Consider the following 23,238-nt stretch of genomic DNA (forward strand, 5'->3'; position numbering starts at 1 on the left):
AGAATAGAAAGACCAGAAATAAACCCACACCTTTATAATTGACTAATTTATTGACTAAATTAATATTTGACAGAGGAGGCAAAAACATACACTGTGCTAAAGATAGTTTATTCAATAAATGGTATTGTAAAAATTAGACAGACACATGCAGAAAAATGAAACTAAAACACCTTCTTATGCCACATACACGAATAAATTCAAAATGGAGTAAATACTTAAACATCAGACTTGGAACCATAAAAATCCTAGAAGAAAACATAGGCAATAAAATCTCAGACATTGCTTGTGGCAGTAGTTTTTCTGATATATCTCCTCAAGTACAAGAAATAAAATTAAAAAATAAACAGATGAAATTACATCAAACTAAAAACTTGTTGCACAGCAAAGGAAACTCAACAAAATCAAAAGGCAACCCACTGAATGGGAGAACACATTCACTGATACATCTGGTAAAGGGTTGATACCCAAAATTTATAAAGAACTTCTAAAATTCAATACCAAAAAAACACAAATGATCCAAATAAAAAATAGGGAAAGGACCTGAATAGACACTTCTCCAAAAAGGACAGGCAGATGGCCAATGACATATGAAATATGTTCAACATCTCTAACAACCAGAAAAATGCAAATTAGAATCACAATGAGATATCACCTCACACCTGTCAGAATGACTATCATCAATAAATCAACAAATAACAAGTGCTGGCGAGGATATGGGAAAAGGGGAACCTTTCTGCACTGTTGGTGGAATGCAGACTGCTGCAGCCTCTGTGGAAAGTCACACAGAGTTACCTCAAAAAATTAAAAATTGAATTGCCATATGACCCAGCAATTCCACTTCCAGGAATTTATCCAAAGAAACCAAAACACTAATTCAAAAGAATGAGGTCTGTCCAGAAAGTATCCATTCATGTAGTAAAAACAAAGACATTTATTGAAGAAGATACAAGAAACAATAAATACTGTACATAGGACAATGATGTCTTAGTCCCCTTCAAAGTAGGCATCTTAGGACCTTAGGCACACAGTTCTCCCAGTCTCCATCACCTGCCCTGTTGTACTTTTCTGAATCTCATCAAGGGTTTGAAATCTCTTTCCTTTCAAAAGTGATTTTAGTTTTGGGAAAAGCCAGAAGTTGCAGGGCACCCAATCTGGGCTGTAAGGAGGGTGAGTCACCTGGGTGATATGTTTCACAAAAAAATTCTCCAGAAGATGGAGGTGTAGGTGGAAGCACTGTACCTCCTCCCAAGTTTAAAAACAAGAAAGTTTTAGCAACAAAAACACAACCAAAACCACAGAAAATTGAACTTCACAGAAGTCTGACAACAACGAACCCTTCAGCCAAACCGATAAACCGGTGGAGGAGGGAGTGGTGAGACAGACTGTGCAGGCCCCAGTGGCAGGAAGCAGCAGAGGGGACCGCCATTGTCCCTCTCTGACCCCACCCCACCTACAGCGTCACAAACCAGCGACCTGGATAGCCCTGCCCTGGTGAACAACTAGGGCTCCGCCCCTCATACCTAACAGGCACCAACAGATCAAAACATGGCTCAAGAAGAACTTAAAGCCCCAGAGCCGATAAATCTAAGTGATGAAGAAATAGCAAAACTCTCAGATGCACAGTTTAAAACACTGGTCATCAGGATCCTCACAGAACTGGTTAATTTTAGTCACAAATTAGAGAAATATATGAAGGCTAAACTAATTGAAGTGAATGGAAATGCACAGGAAACCAATAGCAATGGAAAGGAAACTGGGACTCAAAATCAAGGGAGCAGACCAGAAGGAAGGAAAAAATGACCAAACAGAAAAATGTGAAGAAGCAAGAATTAAAAAAAAAAAATGAGGAGAGTCTTAGGAACCTCCAGGACATCTTTAAATGCTCCAACATCCGAATTATAGGGGTACCAGAAGGGGGAAAGGAACAGCCACCAGTGGAAAACTTATTTGAACAAATAATAAAGGAGAATTTCCCCAATCTGGCAAAGGAAATAGACTTCCAGGAAATCCAGGAAGCTCAGAGAGTCCCAAAGAAGTTGGACCCAAGAAGGAACACACCAAGGCACATCATCATTACATTAGCCAAAATTAAAATGAAGGAGAGAATCCTAGAAGCAGCAAGAGATAAGGGGACAATCACCTACAAAGGAGTCCCCATCAGACTGTCAGCTGATTTCTCAAAAGAGACCTTACAGGCAAGAAGGGGCTGGAAAGAGGTATTCCAAGTCATGAAATCCAAAGACCTACAACCAAGATTGCTCTATCCAGCAAAACTTTCATTTAGAATGGAAGGACAGATAAAGTGCTTCTCAGATAAGATCAAATTCAAGGAGTTCATCATCACCAAGCCCTTATTATATGAAATGTTAAAGGGACTTATCTAAGAAAAAGAAGTTAAAGAAACATGTACAGTGAAAGGACAACACACTCACAGTTATTAACAACCACACCTAAAACAAAAGCAAACTAAAAGGACAGCTAGATCAGGAGTAGAAACATAGAAATGAAGATCTCAAGGAGGGTTAGCAACAGGGGAGTGGGAGGATGAGAAGGGGGGAGAAAGTACAGAAAATAAGTAGCATAGACAGTAGATAAGATGGGGGGACAGGAATAGCATGGGAAATATAGAATCTAAAGGACTTGAGATACATGGTCATAAACTAAAGGGGGGGTAATGGTGGAGACGGGAGGTAGGGTGGAGGGGAATGAAGGGGGGGGAATAGAACAACTGTAACAGCATAATCAATAAAAAAAATTTTAAAAAAGAATTATAGGGGTACCAGAAGGGGAAGAGGAACAGCCATGAGTGGAAACCTTATTTGAACAAATAATAAAGGAGAATTTCCCCAATCTGGCAAAGGAAATAGACTTCCAGGAAATCCAGGAAGCTCACAAAGTCCCAAAGAAGTTGGACCCAAGAAGGAACACACCAAGGCACAACATCATTATTACATCAGCCAAGATTAAAATGAAGGAGAGAACCCTAGAAGTAGCAAGAGATAAGGGGACAGTGACCTACAAAGGAGTCCCCATCAGACTGTCAGCTGATTTCTCAAAAGAGACCTTACAAGCAAGAAGGGGCTAGAAAGAAGTATTCCAAGTCATGAAAGGATAGGACCTACATCCAAGATTGCTCTATTCAGCAGAGCTTTCATTTAGAATGGAAGGGCAGATAAAGTGCTTCTCTGATAAGGTCAAATTCAAGGAGTTCATCATCACCAAGCCCTTATTATATGAAATGTTAAAGGGACTTAGCTAAGAAAAAGAAGATAAAAAATATGAACATTGAAAGGACAGCAAACTCACAGTTATTAACAACCACACCTAAAACAAAAGCAAACTAAGAGGACAGCTAGATCAGGAGTGAACCATAGAAATGAAGATGGAGGGTTAGCAACAGGGGAGTGGGAGAAGGAGAAGGTACAGAAAATAAATAGCAAAAATGGTAGGTAGAAAATAGACAGGGGGAGGACAAGAATAGTAGGGGAGATAGAATCTAAGGAACTTGAGACACGTGGTCATAAACTGAAGGGGGGGACGATGGGGGAGGGGTGTGCAGGGTGGAGGAGAATGAAGGGGGGAATAGAACAACTATAATGGCATAATCAATAAAATATATTTTAAAAAATTCTGCACAAGAGGTGATGCATGAGTGGGCTGTTGTAGTGATACAGCTGCCAATCACCAGTTGCCCATAGGTGCAGCCTTCTGAATCATCTGAATATCTTCCGCAGAGAGATGTTCGAGTTTAATGCAAAATGTGATGCAGATTCATTGCTCTGCTTCATCAGTCATTTTTAATGCAACGACCATACAGTACACATGCTCACTCAACAGGCATCTAACGCCCCCACTGACTAGTACAGTGAAGTTGTCATTGCTCACACATTCTCATTCCAGTCCACTCTCCTTGGCTGCCAGGTTACATCAATGCTGCATTATATTAACAACAATTGGACTTTTTCTAGAGAGACATATGCACCCCTATGTTCATTGCAGCATTATTTATAATTGCCAAGATTTGGAAGCAGCCCAAATGCCCATTAGTAAATGAGTGGGCAAAATAGCTATGGTACATTTATACCATGGAACACTACTCTGCTGTAAAAAAGAAGAAAATTCTACTCTTTGTGACAGCATAGGCGGACCTGGAGAACATTATGCTAAGTGAAATAAGCCAGTCAGATAAAGAAAATTTCATATGGTTCAATTCATATGTAGAATCTAATGAATAAACTGAACTAACAAATCAAATAGAGACAGACGCATGGAGAGCAGGCCGACAGCTCTGGGGAGGAGGAGGGGAGTTGGGGGATGGAGGGATTAAGCTAAAAAGAAGAAGTCATGGGCACAGACAACAGCGTGGTGTTTGAAGGTGGGCATTGTTGGTGTTGGAAGTGGGTAAAAAGAGGTTAAATGGTAATGGGAAAAATACAATCAAAAATTAGCTATTTAAAAAAGAAAGAAATTTTTAAACAGCAAAACCATACGATTTCACTCATATGTGAAATATAAAACAGAAAAGAAACAAATGAACAAACAAAACAAAACAAAACAAATTCATAGATACAAAAGATTGGTGGTTACCAGAGGGGAAGACGATGTGGGAGAGAGTAAACTGGGAAAAGGCAATCAAATGTTCAGTGACCGATGGAAATTGGACTTTAGGTAGTGAGCATACTACACTGAATACAGATACATTATAATGTTGTATACCTGAAACTTACATAATGTCATTAACCAATGTTTTCTCATTAAAAAAAAAAAAGGTCTCAGGTCCTGGATTCAAACCACTATACTAAGCTGCTGCTAATTGAAGACATACCATGTTTCTGGCAAGTTTTCACAAGTAAACTGAGGTGATGAGGTCAACTGATCAAAAGGGTCTCTAGCAGAGCAGTCTTCTTGCTCGTCAGGTCCATCTCCACCATCACCTCCAACAACTGCCTCCTTTCTTCTCACAAAATGTTATCTACTGAGCCCAAATCCACTCAGCTGAGTCTTTCTGGCAACCAAAATGAATGCACACGTTGCAAACTATTAAGGTAACCACAGCTATGTGGAGAGAGCTCATCCAAGCTTTGGAGCAGCTTTTGCTTGATCTCAGGGGGAGCAGCCCCTCCTCCCCTGGCGGCACATCTGTGACTCCCTCTAACTGCCACTTTCCAGCCCCTTCATAGCTCCTCGCTGCTTCAGACTATGGTTCATCTATGAGTTAGGTGCCCAGACCCATTCCTTCTTCATCCCAGGCGCCATCACCAAGTATCTGCCCTGCTGTTGTCCCACTGGACTGAGTGCCGAGTTTGTCTGTCCCCTGCTGGAACTCGGGCTGCAGGGTTGCAGCTTGTCCCTCAGCCTCTGCATCTGGCTTCACCCAGATGTGGAAAAGGAGCCTCTTAAAACCCCAATAATCTCTGGCAAAAGCTCATGAGATATGTGGTAGTAGGGTTAAGCAAAGAAAAGAGAGATATAAAACATAAACACAGGGTAAACTCAACCAAACACACAGAAGGAAGAAAATATCTCAAAACACTTTGTATCCTCTACAAAAAAAAAAAATCTAGGTTTTTTTTTTCCTTTAACTGAATTTTCTACTTCATATAAACAGTACTTCTATAATTTAAAAAGATGGTTCACTAGAAATAACCATCTAAAATGGTCACATAAATCATGGTATATTAATGTTTAAAAAAAGATTAGGGGAAAAAAATCAAAGGTAAATGAGGATAATTTCTGAGGTGGTGTTTCAATTTTATTAGGTAATTAACATTAAATTTCTTTACTTTCCCCTGTTCTGTTGGCCAAAACTTTTTCAATGAAAAATTATTACATTTGTTATCACACAAAAATAAAACCCTACTTCTTTCACCCCTGTCAAGAAGTTCCCTCATTCATCCATCTCTGGAGGACGAGAGGGAAAATTAAAAACTACTCATGAAGGTGTTCCCTCCAAAGGCCATTTCCAGTGGTAACTCAGTTGGAATCTAAGTGATACCTCCGTTGAAACCTGTGAGAAAAAAATTTCCTTCATAATGACGTCAGCTTTTCTTTAAAAAAAAAAAAAAAGGCCTCTAAAAGTCAGGACAAACATAGTAGATGTGAATCATATGTCTGAGTGGCCGAGTGCCCACTGCCGGGAGAGCGCACAGATGTGCGGGACAGAAATTCCATCTTGCGCAGCAACTCTCGGGCACGGAGCTCTGAAAGGTAGTCGGCCCGGGCCGGCCAGCGTCCCTGCCTGCAAGGCTGTCTGTCTGCGACTCCCCGTTCCCCAACCTCCTCACTCTTCAGTCCCTCGTGCGCTACGTTTTTTTCTGACTCTCCCCTTGTCGAAAAGGAACAGAATCAGACAATAATCATTTGCATTTGTTGACTGACAGGTTATATTTTAACAAATGACCTAATATCTTAACCTGTTGTTTGCATTTTAAAACTGCCATCTTCCAGCTGTGGAAGGAAAAAAACTCTTCTAAAGGAATTTCAGGCATCAGCCAGCAGGTGCAGTAATGTTTGTGTCAAGGGGAGAGGGGCATGAGTCCTGACTTAGACGTCAGGGGCCCTGGGGGGAGGTGGGGGGTTGCGGGGTCCACTCCCCAGGTAGGCTCACTGCTCCCCTGGGAAGACACCTGGGGCTCATGTGGTTCCCGCTGCAGGAGCTGCTGGAAAAGGGGTGAGAGTGAGGAGAATAAGGCATCTACCACCCTCCCTCATCTGAAGTCTGCCTTTCCACGATTAGTCCACCAGGTACCTGCCCAATGACCTTTCCGGGCCCCGCTTCTTTCACGTGGACTCCTTTCCTGAGCATTTTCAGGAGCCTATTTGTGTTTTCTGCGTGATACTTCTTTAGGAGGCCTTCAGTGAGATTTTCAAACTGCAGCCCCACTAGCCAACCTCCGCTGCCCAGGTGAGGGCCAGACAACCCCCCGGCTCACCTGCCCAACACCCATCAGCTAAGGAGCTGGAAACCCACTGGTGGACTCTAATCAATGTGATGAAAATCAAATCATCGAACACCAATCCACCAACTTCTCTGAGTTGGTGAGTTTTTTCAAAATTGTTGGTGTTTTGCCTCCCCTGCCAATTTAAATACATGGGTCCAATTTCCCTTAATTGCAATCTCCTGCTTTCTTTATTTGTGTAGACTTACATGTGCTCCAGCTGCAAACGTTATCATACAAATACACTCAGCTGGGTCAAGGGCAGACATCACAGCCCCTTCACAAGTGAGGACAGAGGTGCTGCAGGGGCAGGCCCCAGAGTGGGGGCGGGCCTGGGGTTGGGCAAACTAAAACCTAGAAAAATATTCAGTGAGTTATTAATAGCACTTATGCAGGGGTTGGAATTCTATCTTTCTAACAGGTGAATTTTCCTTTCTCTCTCACACATTTGTATATTACTAAAATTATTCACAATGATTTAGGACTTTTTAAAAATCCTTACCTGCAACCTAGGAATGTGCCCTGACTAGGGACCGAACCTCAAACCTTTTGGCTATAGGACAACTTTTCAACCAACTGACCCACAGGACCAGGGCTGATTTACTTTTATGATGACCAAAAATAATCCTGGCAGCCCCCTTTGTCCATGAAAACATACGTTAAAGCCAAACAATGTAAAGGGTGGCTTTGCTCTCAGAACCCTGTGATCATAGTCACAAAAAAATTCCTCCCCTTTTGTCATCTTTAACAATATATTTTCAGTATCCCATATATATTCTGTTTTTCCTTCAAATATCATCCGTGACTACCCTAAAACCTGATGAGTGGAAATATGTCTTTTCCCAGTATGCCTGCTGAACTCACTCCTTGTCCCAGTCCTATTACTTTATGAGACGTCCCCACCCCCTGTCATTTTCATTGTGTCAGAAGTGTCACACTTTTGTGTTTCTGTTTCCCATTGTTTTCATAAAGGCTAAGGGTGAGGTGCAATAAAACAGTTGTTCTGAAACTTTTTCAAAAGCAACCAACTATTCTTTGGAAAGTAAGCATTCTAAGAGGTAGAGCGGCTGACATGGAAGTTGAGTGGGGGTGCCTACACTCCCCACTCCCAAAAAGACCACAATCCCCATTTTTCCTGGAGGCACATCCACAAGTCTGAGGCAAGGTTTGAAAATCACCATTCTTAAATCATTGTTGTAGATTATTCAAATACTTACACAGACACTTCTCTGCTTGACTTGGCCCCAAGGGAGGTGGTGGCTGCCAGCTGCCAACAGTGCCACTATGTCATAGCCCACGGTAGCTGTCCCTTACCAGGCACATAAATTTGGATGTGGCAAATAAAAGATGGCAAAGGGGCCCTGGCTGATGTAACTCAGTGGATTGAGCTCTGGCGTGTGACCTGAAAGGTCACCAGTTTGATTCCCAGTCTGGATACATGCTTGGGTTGTGGGCCAGGTCCCCGGTTATGGACATGCAAAAGGCAACTGATCCATATATCTCTCACACATTGCTGTATCTCTCCCTCTCTTTCTCCCTCATTTTTCCTCTCTCTGAAAGTAAATAAATCTTTTTTTTTTAAGTGCCCTGGCTGGTGTAGCTCAGTGGATTGAGCACGAGCCTGTGAAGCAAAGGGTTGCCAGTTCAATTCCCAGTCAGAGCATATGCCTGGGTTGCAGGCCAGCTCCCCAGTAGGGGACACATGAGAGGCAACTACACACTGATGTTTCTCTCCCACTCTTTCTCCTTCCCTTCCCCTCTCTCTAAAAATAAATAAATAAAATACTTTTTTAAAAAGATGGCAAAGGGGTGTCACCAGAAAATGCACAAAAGGTACTCACAAGTGAAAGCACAAAGTGGAGGACCGTATGTAAAGGAGTTTTCTGTTTCACTGACTTCTGGTCAAAATGGGGTAGGTAAACATGCTTCACCTCCTTGCACAACCACAGAAAGAATTACAACTAGACCTCAACACAAATAACACCCAGAACCATCAGAAAACCGAACTGTATGGAGGTCTGAGAACCAAAGATTTGAAGTCTGACAACCAAGGATTTATAGCAGCCACATTCATCCAGACAGGTGGATAGGGAGGAGACGCGGAGATGAGCGGTTAGGCACAGAGACACCCCACCTGTGGTGCAATGTGGCGCAGAAAGGTGTGGTGGCAAAACAAGCTGTCACACATTCACATGTGGTGGATAAAAATCGGGAGGGATACCTTAGGAGCCAGCTGTCCCAGCCCCAGACCAGACCACAAAGCCCAGGCTTCCGGCTCCAAGAAGATAAATCCCCATAACTTCTGTCTGTAAAAACCAGTGGGGGTTGGGGCAGTGGAAGAAACATGGATTTTTAGGAGACCCTGCTTCAAGGGCCTGCTCAGACTTAAAACATACACAGGCCTGCCCACCCCGGGATTCAGCACCAGGGCAATAGTTGGAAGGGTGTCAGGAGCACGGGGTGAGTACAGGGCAAACCTCCAGAAGCCAGGCAGCAGTGCTGTCGCCTCTGGAAGCCAACCCCCACACAGGGCCACAGAGAAGCAGTGCAGCGGGTTGCCCCGCCCTGGCAATTACTTCAGGTTCCATCCCACACAATTTACAGGTGCCTTTTCTCCAATAGGCCATGCTACTAATTCACAGAATTAGCAGCTCTACCTAATTCACAGAAACAAACACAGTGAGGTTGCAAGATTGAGGAGACAAAGAAACAGGGCCCAAATGAAAGAACAGAACAAAATCCAAAAAAAGAACTAAACAAAATGGAGATAACCAACCTATCAGATGCAGAGTTCAAAACACTGGTGATCAGGATGCTCAAAAAACTCACTGAGTATGGCAACAAAATAAAAAAGACCCAGGAAGAAGTGATGGTTACACTAAGTGAAATAAAGAAAAGTGTACAGAGAACCAACAGTGGAGGGGATGAAGCTGGGATTCAAACCAATAATATGGAACATAAGGAAGAAATAAACATTCAACCAGAATAGTGAGAAAAGAATTCAAAAAACAAGGATAGTCTAAGGCACCTCTGAGCCATCTCCAAACATACCAACATCCAAATCATTGGAATGCCAGAAGGAGAAGAGGAAGAGCAAGAAATTGGAAAAAAAACTTATTTAAAAAAACAATGAAAGAAAACTTCCCTAATTTGGTGAAGAAACTAGACATACCAGTCCAGGAAACACAGTCTCAAAGAAGTTGGATTCAAAGAGGACCACACCAACACACGTCATAATTAAAATGCCAAAGGTAAAAGATAACGAGAGAATGGTAAAAGCAGCAAGAGAAAAACAGAGTGACCTATGAAGGAGTGCCCATAAGACTGCCAGCTGATTTCTCAAAAGAAACCTTATGGGCAAGAAGGGACTGGCAAGAAGTATTCAAAATATTGAAAAGCAAGGACCTACAACCAAGATTTCTCTATCCAGCAAAGATATCATGTAGAATGGAAGGGCAGATGAAGTGCTTCCCAGACAAGGTAAAGCTAAAGGAGTTCATCATCACCATGCCATTATTACATGAAATGTTAAAGGGACTTACTTAAGAAAAAGAAGATCAAAACTATGAACATTAAAATGGCAACAAATTTGCAACTATCAACAACTGAATCTAAAAAAAAAAGCAAACAAACAGAATTGAAACAGAATCATAGATATGGAGATCATTTGGAGGGTTATCAGCTGAGAGGGGGAAGGGAGAGAACAGGGGAAAAGATACAAGGATTAAGAAGCATAATTGGTAGGTACAAAATAGACAAGGGAATGTTAAGAACAGCATAGGAAATGGAGAAGCCAAAGATCTTGTATGCATGGCCCATGGACGTGAACTAAGAGAGGGATTACTGGAGGGAATGGGGGTACTGGGCAGAGGAGGGCAAAGTTGGTGCTAAACATCTAAAGCAGCCAAGAATTATTAGCTTTTAAAATAGCTGCTTCACCCTGGCTGGTGTCACTCAGTGGATTGAGTGCCGACCTGCAAACCAAAGAGTTGCCAGTTCGATTCCCAGTCAGGGCACATGTCTGGGTTGCAGGCCAGGTTCCCAGTCGGGGGCATGTAAGAGGCAACCACACATTGATGTTTCTCTTCTCTCTTTCTCCCTCCCTTCCCCTCTCTAAAAATAAATACATAAAATCTTTTTTAAAAAAAAGAAAAAGGTATAAAGCTATACAAGAAACAGTGTGAAAAAGGAAAGAGTACAATGAAATTGCAAGGTAAGTTTTTCTTCAAAGTAAATATATATATATATATAATAAAAATAATAAAATATATGTCATCAAAAAAATCTAAGGGTCCAAATTTCCCTGCCAACCCCTCTTCCCACCAAACTCCCTCACCAGGGAGGACAGTACTGTCAGCTCATCTATTTCTGGGCCAAATCCTCCATCTCAGCACACCTGGAGCTGTACTTGGTTCCCATGCCGATCCTGCTGCTTTTTCTCTCCTCTCTGAGCTTCTCAATACCCCTACTGACAGCCAGGTCTCTGGGCCAAGTCCAGTCACTCCCATCCTCATCACCTCCTCACCCGTAGCCTGGCCTCTGCACTCCCCAGGGGCAGTCAGCAGAAGATCAAACCAAATAAAATGGAAACCCATGGCCACTCTTCCCCCAGCTGTCTCCCTGCCTCCTCTCAAACCAGCTCCGGGAATCCTACAGGCACTGAGCTGTGTGAGTCACACCCTCTGATCGGATCCTGTGAGGGAGATCCCACAGAAAGGAAACAGGGACTCCGGGAGGTGTGGGAAAGTCCGGTTGCTGGTGGCAGGAAAGGGGAGAGGGGACAAGGGGTCTTATTCTGTACATCACTTAGTCCCAAAGTGAGCTCAACCAAGAACTGGACTAGGGCTGATTTCAATCCACTCTGATCCAGATTTTCCCCAGAACTTGTCCAGAACACAATTAGTTTCCAGGAAAGAAGAATAACAGGAAGTGTTTGCTTCATTTTAGGTGAAGAAAATAGAGACTGGTTACACTTTTCTCTCTTTGGAGCAACTTCAAACATGGGGTTAGCTAAAATGCCAGCCATGGGTAGGCTAGTGGAAACTAAACTTCCATCTAAATCCTGCTTCAGGTTGCCTGCATTTGAGGCTCTAGTTCCTCTCAGAGACAGTCCCAGGCTTCTCTGTAGATCCAGGCATGCCAACCAGTTGCCGTACTGTCCTGCTTCCTCTCCGGGCCTCTTCCCGCTCTCCAAGGGTCAGCGCAAAGCCCCTGGAGCCAGAGTTCATCTCTCTTCCCTCCTACTCTCAACCCCTTCTCCACTGGGACCCATTCAGGTCCCCCGGTCACAAAGAAACAAACTTTAGCTGAAAGACTGAGAAAAAATGTTTTAATAAATACAAAAATCTTCAATAATGACTCTGCTCAGCTCAGGGGCAGCAGGAGGGAAGTGGGGGGACCCTTGGTGCTGAGTGAGGATAAATTAAAAATCCCAACAAGCCAGTGACATTATGTACAAAAGGAAAGGGGGTGGGCTCCCAAGGCAGAAGCCAGAGGGTGACACGGCAGGAATTGAAGTGGACATGGCCTTGGTCTGCCCTGGTTGCCCCTCCCCCTGTGGAGTTGTGGTTCCCAGAGGTAGTGGGGGAGGGAGAAGAGGCAGAAAAGAGGGGCCAAAGGCACTGAGTTTCCTGCAAGAAAACGTAGGGTCCTCAGCATTCCTTCCCCCATCCTCTTGGTCGAGCTGCCTTCCAGCTGCTCGCTAGTAGTCCTCGGCTTCTTTCTCCAGCTCTGGAACTGTCCTGTTCTCTGCAGCTGCTGGAGACAGAGGGGAGTGAACACTGGAGGAGGAGGGAGGAAGCGGGAGGTGACGCGGAGAACCCAGCCGAGTATCTCTCTCTGTTCTGGTCCCAGAAAGTTCAGTGTTTTCTAAGCAAGTCAGTATACACCAGCGGTATAACCTTAATCTAGTAGCTTAATTCCTCTGGTTTCAGAAATCTCACTTGTAAAGAAGAGACTACCAATAACGAGTCCACAAGGTTACTGTGAGGGCAGAAAAGAATGGCAGTTAGGAGGCAGAGGGCACTGTTCCTGGCACACGGCAGGCGCTCCCTCCCCCTCAGCACCCCACAGTCAGCCCACGGCTGCTGCCCCCAGAGCCCCTCACTTACACTGTCGGGGTGTGCAGTGGGAGCAGCATCGACTCTCCTTGCCCGGGCCGCAGGACAATGGCAGCGAACAGTTATCCCGCTCACAGTGGGGCACCCCTCCCTGGTGCAGGACAGAGCAGATCCTAAGGGGCCCCAGAAGCATGGGGGGCACGGTAGCCTTCAGCCTCTTCAGGGAAGCCTGACCTCCCTGGGAAGGTCCCTCCACTCCAGGTTAGGCCTCCAGTGCCCACCTCTCACAAGCCCCCAACTCCCAGCTTACCCCACATTTGCAGGTGATGCAGTTCATCTCCCCAAAGGGGTACACTAAGGGGTGCCAGCTCTGGCTCTCTGGAAACCACCGCCCTGAAAAACGGCAGCCCCGGGGCCCATCAGCCTGCATGGGGTCCCCCAATTGAGGGTAGACCACCGCTGTTGGAAGGGAGACAGGGAAGGAAGAAGGAAGAAGAGGTGAGCAGATAGGAGCTCTGCAAGGGCCACCTAAATTTTATTTGTCTTTGAATCTCCAGCACGTAGAAGTTTCTGGTACTTAGTAGGTGATAAATTTGGACAGATGGATGGGTGGATGGGCAGATGGACAGATGGACAGATGGGGCAGGAACTGGAATCCGTCATAGCCCATTAATACATGCACATCTTTCCACTTTTTTTTTGGAAGCCCAGCTCTAGACTAGGCACAGAGTAGTACCCAGTAAAGGCTGCATTGTCTGAGAGGTCCCTTCCATCCACCCTCACTGTGTGTCCCCTAACCCGGGACAAGGCAGTGATGCATCTATTTGCCCAAGAGGCCTCAGTGCCCCCCCTCACCTGGACACTGTTTGCAGCAGTCAGTGGGGTTGGCGCGGACAGGGTGGGCACAGGCCAGTCGGGGACACTGCACCTTCTCACAGTGCACTTCTCCAGTGTCCCCCTGTAGGGATCCATTGTGTGAGGGGGTCAGGAGGGGGCGCACAGAAGCCTCCTGCTCCCTCCCTCTCCTTCTGCATATCTCAAATAATATATCCAGGGCCTCTTACTCAGAGGCCCTGAGATGGTGCTTTATATGCCTGAACTAAATGCTCATTAGAGCCCCGCAAGGTAGGTGCTATCACGTCTGCTCATAGGAAAGGAAAGTGTGGCTCAGGAAGGTACAGGAAGGGCCTGGGCTTACATGGAGCTAGTCAGCTGGCAGAGCCAAAATTCACACCAGGTCAGCCCTTGCCCTTCTCCTACAGGAAACCAACTCCCAAAGGACTTTTCTCATATTATTTTGATCCTTGAGCCCTCCTCACCTAAGCTGGGCTTTCCTCTCCTGGCAGCCCCCTCCCCATCTCTGCAGACCCAGCTGGGTTATTGTACTAGAGAAGATTAAGCAGCCATACCTTGCAGGTGCAGACAGCACACTTCATTAAGCCAAAAGGGGGCACCACAGGATGCCACCGGGTACCTGATGCCCGCCAGCTCCGGTCACCATCAAAATAGCAGCCTGGTAGGGGACAGTGCCCAGCTCCCATCAGTACTGAGCTCACTGGCTGAATCCAAAACCAAAACTTGAGTCTCAGGCCAACTCCACACCCTCTAACCCCAGAGCCTATTCCTGGGCCAGTAACTCTAACGAAGCCTACTAGGAGTCTCTGGAACCTGTGTCCCTCAACCTCCAACTCCACCCATATATCCCTCACCCTCTTGTCCCCCTCCTGGTCTCACTCAACAGCTCGTCTTTGTTCTCCCCTCCCCCCACCATCTCATATACTGCCAGCTCACCCTCTCCAGGGTCCCTGCTTCTTGGCAACCCTGGCAGGTCTCTGACATCTTCTTTCCCTGTGGAACCAAGGAAACAGTGAAGGCAGAAGGCAATCCCCCTTCCCTCCCTAGAAGCCTCATCCCCCATGGGAGGACCCTTCATGACCCTGCCCCCCTGCACGGCACTCACCGGGGCACACTGGGCAGCACTGGCCCGGCATCCGCACCGAGCTCAGGCAACCGAGTGTCGGGCACACCACAGGGTCACAAATCACAGTACCTTTCTGCAGGGACATGCGGGAGGTTGACTGGAACCCTTGCCCCAGAATCCAGGCCCCAGTGAGCCCTTCTGAGCCTCCTACCTGGCAGGTGCAGACTGAGCAGAGCCGGTCATAGTTAGGTGCCCAGCGAGACCCATGGGGGCGCTGCTGCCCCTCAAAGAAGCAGGTGTTGGGTTCTGGAGCTTTCCAGGGGCCACTGGGTTTGACAGATGCTGGAGTGTCAGGGCTGAACACAGTAGGCAATGGGGGCAGTGCAGGTACCACTGAATGAGAAGGCCCGGGCTTCCGAGCCTCCTGGAACCCAGCCACAGCCAGGCGCAGACCACCTGCCTCACATTGGTTGGCGATGTGCACCTAGGAGGAGAGGTGGGCTGCTGGTGGAGATGCCTGGGTTTCCCCTTGCATCTCCACAAGCAGGAGCCAGCCCACCAGGCAGAGACATGTCATCCCCTGAGTGCCCCTGTGCCCCCCAGGAGGATGCTATGAGCCACAGCAATCATTCTGGCTGCCAGGGACAGGGTTGTGTGCTGCCAGCCTTATGTATGTACCTTGGATGGCTTCATCCTCCCAAGCAGCAAAGAAGTGTGACACACTTCCACCCCAAGGGCTTGGAGACAGCAAGTGAAACAGAGACACACAGCCTAGCTAACCCATCCCCACAGGCCCACGCTGCCTGTCTACCTGCCCTTGAAGCTCCCCTTGGGGGTTCCCCTTGGTGGCGATCAGCAGGGAAGCAGTGCCCTGTGCCAGATGCCGCAGCAGCTCAGGCTCCAGGTCCTTCACCACGCCCTGAGTCTGTGAGTAGACAGGATAAGAGATGGAAACAAGGCACTCTGGGGCTGAGCCTTCCGTTCCCAATTTGCCAATGAGGACACTGAGACCCGGAGAGGTTAAATGAAGTCTCCAGGGTAGCAGCGCCCATTAGCAGTGGTAGGGAGCTCAGACGCCCAGTGCCTCTGACAGCAAGTCCATGGCAACCCACTCCACGTCAGGGAGGTTGGCCATCCTATCTACTCCTCTGGAGGCCTAGGATATTACATACCATCCAAGGGGTCCCACCAGAGAAGAACGCAGGAAAGAGAATGAGTAACAATAAAAGACTGGGGCAGAGTCACAGCCAGGGCTATCTGACTCCTGAGCACATGCCAGCTCTGCCACACCAGGCAGCCTGCTCTCTGCACAAATACACAGACCCACACAGCCATTTATGCTAAAAAGAAGACATTTTTCTAGCTGCCTCTCACCACCAGGTCCTTACCTCTGGACCATAGAATCCCTTCAGCAGCCGCCGGGGCCCTGGCATTCCAGGGGGACCGAGGAGATAGGCAGTAACAGTGCCCTGTTCTGAGCCCCCAAGCCCAGCCAGCAGCACTTCATAATGCAGGTGACAGTGGGTATCCAGGGAGAGCCAGGCATGCCCTGCTGCACGACTCCGCACAGGGGGCAACACCAGGGCGCCTGCCAGGGGCACGGGCAGTGCTGGATCCAGACAGAGAGGTGACAGATGAGAAAGTGGCCTAGAGCAGCCGCTCAATCCCAGCATTGCCCATGACCCCCAGCATAGGCTCCAGGAGCTGGCAGACATTGTCCAGAGCTGGAGGAGCAGCATGGTTTAGGCCGCTGCACCATGGCAACAGGGAGGGTCTCCTGGTAGGGCTACCCTTTACATCCCACCTATACATCTCCAGATGCAAACCTAGAGCTCAGGCAAAGAAAGACGCCCCAGGCTCTGGCCCTCTGGCACCATCCCTCACATGCTTGAGTCCCTGATTAGAGGACAGCAAAAGGCAGGCACACTCCTGGGGCACTCACTGTTACAGCGGGCTCTGTGCCCATTGTAAGGCAGGGCAGCCACATGCCCTCGCAACTCTCCATCGGGGAAGTCCTTGGTGGCCACGTTCAGGAACAGCTCGTTCTGCAGCAGCATATGAGCCCCTCGGGCACCCAGCCTCAGGCACACACCTACGGCCTAGGGGGCAGTGCGAGGTGAGCCCTAGCTACAGCCTGCCAAATCCCACATGAATCCCTCCTCAGTTTTCACACAAGCCCAAGATTCTGAAGCCTTTCCATATTTTGGCTCCCACTACGTCCACACACCAGTAACAAGTGAACAAGAACTTTGCAGTCCTGGCTGGTATGGTTCAGTGGATTAAATGCCAGCCTGTGAACCAAAAGGTCACAGGCACATACCCGGTCAGGGCACATACCTGGCCAGATCCCCAGTTGGGGGCACGTCCAATGTTTCTCTCTTTCTTCCCCCCTTTAAATCAAATCTTTAGAAAAAGACCCTTGCAGGCCCAGGTTCAAGTCCTTCCTCCACCACTTTCTACCTATGTACCAACGCTGAGGAGTTAGCCTCTCTGATCCTTCACTTCATCAACTCTAAAATGAGTACTATGAGGGCCAAAAATAATGTAAGTAAGGCAACCAGTATAGAAGATGGCACACAGAAAGGCTCAGCAAGTGGCAGCCACTGCTGTGACAATGGTATGATCTTCTGCACTGGTCTCCCTATCTAACTTCTCTCAATTGACATGAGCTTGCTGAGGACAGGGGCTGTATCTGATTCCTTTGTACTCTATCTAGGCGCTGGCCTGAGTCTCACTAAAAATGTGTCCAGTGAATCAATGCATCAATGAGAGAGCCTGGAAGTGAGTGCATGATGCTGTACATCTCTGCTCACCCAACCCAGCTTCCCACAACCCCTGCATTGACAGCCAGTACATGGGTCCTGTGGTCCAGCTCTGTCCACAGCACTCACCATGTGTTCTCCTGGCTGGAGTCCAGCCATGTGGCACAGGACGGTGCGCTGGTCTCTCCGCTGAGGCTTGGTCTCCAGTGTCATGGCCACCACCTCACTGCCTGTACTTACCACTTGCACCTGGTGGGCAGGGTTGAAAAGGGCAAACTGGAGTGACAGAGAAAGCCTGGAACCTGAACCACCACAGGCTAAAGTTCCACCTCACCCTACTGCTCTCCCACCTCCTACAGCCCCTGACTCTTACCTGGTACATTAGGGAGCCGTTTCCTAGCAGTGTAAGTCTGGCTGAGCCAGCCGCACCCGTCTGTACTGGATTCAGGGCATCCGCCCCGCAAAGGACACTTTGCAGGACTGCAGAGGGCAAGACAAGTGGAGGCAGGCTGGCCCCATGGCCATTCATACCCCCAGCCCCCAGGATTCCCCCCATACCCACCCTGGCTATGCTCTGGCACTTATCTGTGCCTCTCAGTTTTGTGTGCCCAGGATGCCAGGCTCTACCCCGCCTCACCATCACAGCTCTGCCTGGTAGCAATGTGTCCACTGATACGCGGCCCTGGCCCACCTGCCCTCTCCAGGACTATCTGCAGTTCCCCTAGCACCAGCCAGTCCATCTCCTGGGCTGTCAGGTTGGGCAGCACCTCAGCAAAACCTGTTTCCTGGGGACAGAGCAGGGTATGGTAGGCGCAGCAAAGAGTCCAGAGCAGGTGGCAGCAAAAGCCAGCCCTTAACTCACCTGGGCTGAGGCATTGGCCTGGAGCTCTCGTAATAGCTGTCCCTGGTGGAGAATCTGGAGCCGCAAGGGAACCTGGGCTGGTCCTGTAATGATGGTACATGTGGACGCCTCTGAGAGCTAGGGGCCTCCTCACATACCCTCCCCATATCCCACTTACTCCCACTCCTGGGTTCCAGCAGGCCCCGGAAGAGCAGCAAAAAATGCAAGGAATCCTCTGTGTCACTGAGTGTGAGTAGGGTGATGCCCCCTATGCCCTGCTGTGGGTTCCCTTCCAGGGTCAGGATGGCACTGAAGGTCTCTGGGGGAGAAAGGACAATGAGAGCCCATCGGAAAGTCCCCTGCTTACCCCACTGCACTCCTGGGGAGAGAGAAGACGGAACTGTACTCCCAACAGCTGTTTGCCCCTTTCACCTGCAGCCAGGGCCCGGTGCCGGATGAGAGGCCCCCAGACCTCCCCCGAAGGATGAGCGGGTGTTACAAGTCCCACATGGAGCTGTTCTGCCCGAAGGAGCCGCAGAGACGCCCGAGGCACTGCTCGCCACACCCCACAGACCTGGAGCAGAGAGACAAGACAACCCTACTCAGGCAACTTACAGGACAGGCCCGCTAAGAGGCCCCACTCTGGTGAAGAAGGAATATGGGAAGGAGCCCCCAGACCCTCCTAGGACGCTTAATAAGGAATCCTGGATCCAGATGCTAGGGTCCGAGTCCTGGCTCCACTGCTTACTAGCTGTGTGACCTTGAGCAAATCACAGTCTGTTACTGGGCCTCAATTCCCTCATCTGTAAAATGGGCATATAATGTCAGTGTCTTCCTCCTACTGGACTGCGGTGAGGACTAAAGCAGGCAATGCAGACAGAGCACACTCTCGGCACAGTACCCAAACTGCATAAACACTCATAAATGACGTCATCTCACCAGGCCATCTTGGTTAGTGGCCGCAGGGTGTTCAAACAGGACACCGCCGGTGGAGTTTGAGAAGCGGATTCGGATTGGGCGACGGTCGAGCCTGGGAATGAAGGTGAGGGTGAGCGCCCGACTGGGAGCCTGGGCCAGAAGCTGCCCCCCCAGGCTCTCCCTAATCTTCCGCCCCAGCGCCCAGCCCAACCCTCCTCCCTCCTTCCCCTTTCTCACCGCTGGTAGGAGATGGAGAAGCGCAGGCTAGAGCGCAGCAATATCACTCGGGCCCGCGCCACGGCCTGCGACCTCGGCCCTGTCAGCAGCGCCACAAAGTCTGCGAGGGGAGGAAGATGTTCCTAGTATGGTCACCCGCTGTGGCGGCCAGGCCAAAACCACGACCCCAGTCCCAGCCCGGTCCCTGCCTACCCGTGTAGCTATCTCCCCTCGCCCGGCCTTCAGCTCCCTGCTCCCGGCGGTCGCTGTAGCTGCGGTGCTCTGGGTCACGCGGGTAATCGGAGGCCAGGCCCGTGGGCTGCGTCTCGGGAACGCTGCGCTCTGTGTCAGTGGTGGGGGACAACGGTTTCAGCTGGGCACTGGGAGGGCCGATTGGCCTCTCCATCCGCTGCATCTGCTCCGTCTGCCCCATACGCGGGGCTCCGGATCAAGTACCACTGTCCGGCGCCCTCCCCTCAACGCGCAGCAGGCCTTACCCTCGGGGCAGGTCCGGCAGCAGTGTCCCGGCAGCTGGCGCGGCTCTCCGCAGGATACGGGTGGGCACTCGGGTTTAATGCTCTTGCAGCGGATCTTGCCCGGGCCCTTCGAGCGGGAACCCCACTGAGGCTGCTCTCGGAAAAGACGGGGAAACTGAGTGCAAGCCGCCAATCCATAAGACCCAACGAGCCGGAGTGTTGGGAAGGGTGGGAGAGCCGGAGACCAAGGCAAGGTGGTCTCACCAAGGCAGACCGCTCTGCTACTTACAAGCTGCGAGACCCCAGACAAGTTACTGAGGCTCTCTGGGCCTTGGGGACCCTATCTGAAAAACGGGGATAGTAACAGCATCTATCTAGGAGGGTTGCACCTCCTAGGAATTACTAAGTGAGAGAGAGCTGAAATGGGGCTGGCAAGGAGCGCGACACATAGTGAGTGATCAGTAATAGTCAATACTTGAGACTCGAAGGGGGAGCTTCCTCCCCGAGTCCTCAGCCAAGAAAATACCGTAAGCATCGGCAGGCTCGCGTCTCTCTCCTCGGCAGCTCGAGTCGGGTCCGACGGCCCAGGACCCCAGCGCTCCTCCGCCCGCCCGGGCCGCGGTCACTCACCGTCTCGCAGGCGCACAGCATGCAGGGCATCACCCCGAAGGGCTCCCCCAGGTCTGGGTGCCACGTCTCGTCCAAGGCATAGATCTTCTTGCCGAAGGCGCAGCCTGCGGGGACGGACTTGGCTGGCAGCTGCTGTCCCGCTCCGCTCCTGCCGTGTGCCCGCCCTGGGCGCCGCCGGCGGGCCCTGGGTTCCTGGGCACCGCGCCCCCCGCGACCCCCGCGACCCCCGTGCACCCCTAGGCCGCCCGCGGCGCCAAACCACCTGCGCCGGCGCCCGTCCGGGAGGGCAGGGACTTGCCCGGAGCCGACTTTCCTCTGGCACCTCCCCGGGGCGCCCACCTACCTGTCGCTCCCGGAACGGGCAGCGGCTCCTCCTCGGGACGAATGGGCAGCGCGGGGGGCTCGGGGCTGGCGCCGCGGGCCGGCCGGGGGCCGAGCAGCAGCAGCAGCCCGAGGAGCAGCAGCGGGGCCGGCGGGGACGGGAGGCTCCGCATGACGCGAACCGGACAGCTGGGGAGGCGGGAGGGAGGAGGGAGCCGGGGAAGGAGGAGGGAGGAGGAGGCGGGCCGGGCCGGGGGCGGTGCGGCGCGAGGGGGCCGGGGCCAGGGCCCGGGCAGCGCGAGGGGCTGGTCGGACGGCCGCGGAGTAGGCGTGGGGCCGGCGGGAGGAGCGGCCGGGAGGAGCGCGGGCGGCGGGCGCTGCCCTGGGCCGTACGAGGCTCTAGTGCCCTGGGCGCCGGCTCTGGCCGGCTTTATGCCCCGCGCTCCGCACCCCGGCCGGGGGCCTCCTCCTCAGCAAACGGGGAGGCGGCGGTGGCGGCTCGGCGAGGGGCCGGGCTGAGCCCCGGGGGTCCGGCCCAGCAGCCGCGGCCCGGATCGCGAGTGGGGGAGGGGAGGGAGGGGCCGGGACCGGGCAGGGGAGGAGGGAGGGGCTGGAGTGGAAGGGGGAGCGGAGGGGGTAGGGGCAGAGGAAGGACCCGGGGGCGCGAAGAGGGGAGGAGAGGCAGGTCCGGGGCACCCACCCCAGCGGCCCCCACGTCGCTGTGGCCGGACGAGGCAGAAGGTGCGTGTCCGGCTCCGAATGAGAGCCCCAGGCCAGGGAGTGGCAAAGGCTAGGCCTGAGGCCTGGGCCAGCCACCAACCTGGCTAGGATTCGGTTCCAGCGGGAAGGATGAAGATTTTTCTTTGGGGATGACACCGTGGAGCGGGGGCCACTCAACTGATCTGCCCCTGACTCTGAGCTCAGAGCGGCTCTCAGACCCCACACCCGCCACTTCCACTGCCTCCCTGCCTCCCCTCCACGCATCCCTACCTCTCCTCTGAGGTCTATCCTCATTCTCCTGTTCACCAGGACAGGGACTTAGCCAGACAGAGACTGTGTCCTTTCCGGCTGACGACAGTGTTTCCCTCCCAACTGTGTAACCTGTCCTCAAGCCCAACCAGCCATCATCGTCCCCGCCTGATACGCTTTCTTCCTTCACCCGGCTACCCTCACTGCTCCACAGAACCTCAGCCTCCTCTCTCCCGGGTTCCCCAGTCATGACTGCCACCCTGTCCCCTCCCACCCCAAACAGATTCCAACTACCCTAGCACCTTCTTTACTAATCTTGGGAGGCATCTCATCTGGCTAAAATGGAGAATTCCAGGATCTAGGCCATACTCCTCAGCGGACAGCCCCGTCCTGGGGAAGAGGAGGAGAGAGCCTGATGAGACTTGGCAGGGGGGGAGTGGGAACAATGTCAAGCCAGGAGGCCCTGAGGACAGAGGTTGTGGGGAGCCTGGGATTGAGGAAAAAGCAAAGGAACTAGAGCCAGGGCCAAAGGAAGAGGGGACCAGGCTGGCAGTGCGTATTCTGGGGGGAGTAAGGGGAAGGTTCAGCAGCTGTCTTTCCTAAGAAGCGTCACATGAGCCTTCCTCCTGTCACATGTGGTACAGTAGGAGATGGAAGAGGGAGGAAGACTGGCAAGCAAAAGGGACACTGGCAGAGAGATAAGTGGGCTTAGCTATCTGAGCCCAACACACACCCTCACAGCACAATCCTTTCACAGTGTCCGAACCTTTCCCGGTAACAGTGACCCCTGACAGAGTTATTCTCTAATACAAGCAATACCCATGTTCCCACTCAGAAAGGGGTTACAAGGCATGACTCCCTAGGCTTTATAGGAGAGAAAAGCAAGAAAGCAAGAGTCTTATTGGATTTCAGCAGCAGGTGCGGTATCCAGGGAGAAGAAATTTAGCCAGCCAGGAGCTGGAAACAAAAATGTCCTGCTAGATACCTCCTAGAAGAAAAAAAAAAAGCATTCCTGTCCCATCTCCTCTCCAGCCAGGTTTAAGGTTGCCCATTTCCTAGGGGAAAAAAAGATCATCCAGGTGGTGTGTGCAGGTGGAGGAGCTGGACTACACTAGTAGACCAACGTCCAGGCAGGGACTCCAGGTCCAGTGAGGGTGGGAAGAGAAGGCGTCACTTCCGGGGGCCCT

The 23,238-nt window shown here is 50.5% G+C and overlaps 1 protein-coding gene across 4 annotated transcripts; it reads right to left on the reverse strand.

Annotated features, from left to right (window-relative positions):
• Positions 1 to 12,402: 12,402 nt before the first annotated feature.
• CHRD (chordin) lies at positions 12,403 to 23,145 on the reverse strand. Of its 4 annotated transcripts, XM_053657855.1 has the most exons (24): positions 23,037 to 23,145; positions 21,105 to 22,441; positions 20,762 to 20,865; positions 20,153 to 20,282; positions 19,869 to 19,997; positions 19,677 to 19,776; positions 19,461 to 19,551; positions 18,954 to 19,095; positions 18,700 to 18,840; positions 18,543 to 18,625; positions 18,318 to 18,465; positions 18,054 to 18,160; positions 17,810 to 17,929; positions 16,861 to 17,017; positions 16,307 to 16,527; positions 15,730 to 15,843; positions 15,130 to 15,402; positions 14,958 to 15,051; positions 14,789 to 14,845; positions 14,407 to 14,510; positions 13,853 to 13,955; positions 13,308 to 13,456; positions 13,049 to 13,148; positions 12,403 to 12,695 (listed from the first exon to the last, which is right to left on the reverse strand). In XM_053657855.1, the coding sequence occupies exons 2-24, from the start codon at positions 21,253 to 21,255 to the stop codon at positions 12,640 to 12,642; spliced, it is 2,874 nt and encodes a 957-aa protein (XP_053513830.1). In that variant the 5' UTR covers positions 21,256 to 22,441; positions 23,037 to 23,145; the 3' UTR covers positions 12,403 to 12,639. The 4 variants fall into 4 exon arrangements, with proteins under 4 accessions (XP_053513830.1, XP_037010780.2, XP_037010779.2 ...); XM_037154885.2 differs by having other exon boundaries at positions 13,308 to 13,390; positions 21,105 to 23,145; XM_037154884.2 differs by having other exon boundaries at positions 12,403 to 12,692; positions 21,105 to 23,144.
• Positions 23,146 to 23,238: the final 93 nt, after the last annotated feature.

Source organism: Artibeus jamaicensis, unplaced genomic scaffold (assembly GCF_021234435.1).
Source record: "Artibeus jamaicensis isolate MK-2021 breed Jamaican fruit bat unplaced genomic scaffold, CSHL_Jam_final scaffold_474, whole genome shotgun sequence".
Taxonomy (NCBI): Eukaryota; Metazoa; Chordata; class Mammalia; order Chiroptera; family Phyllostomidae; genus Artibeus; species Artibeus jamaicensis.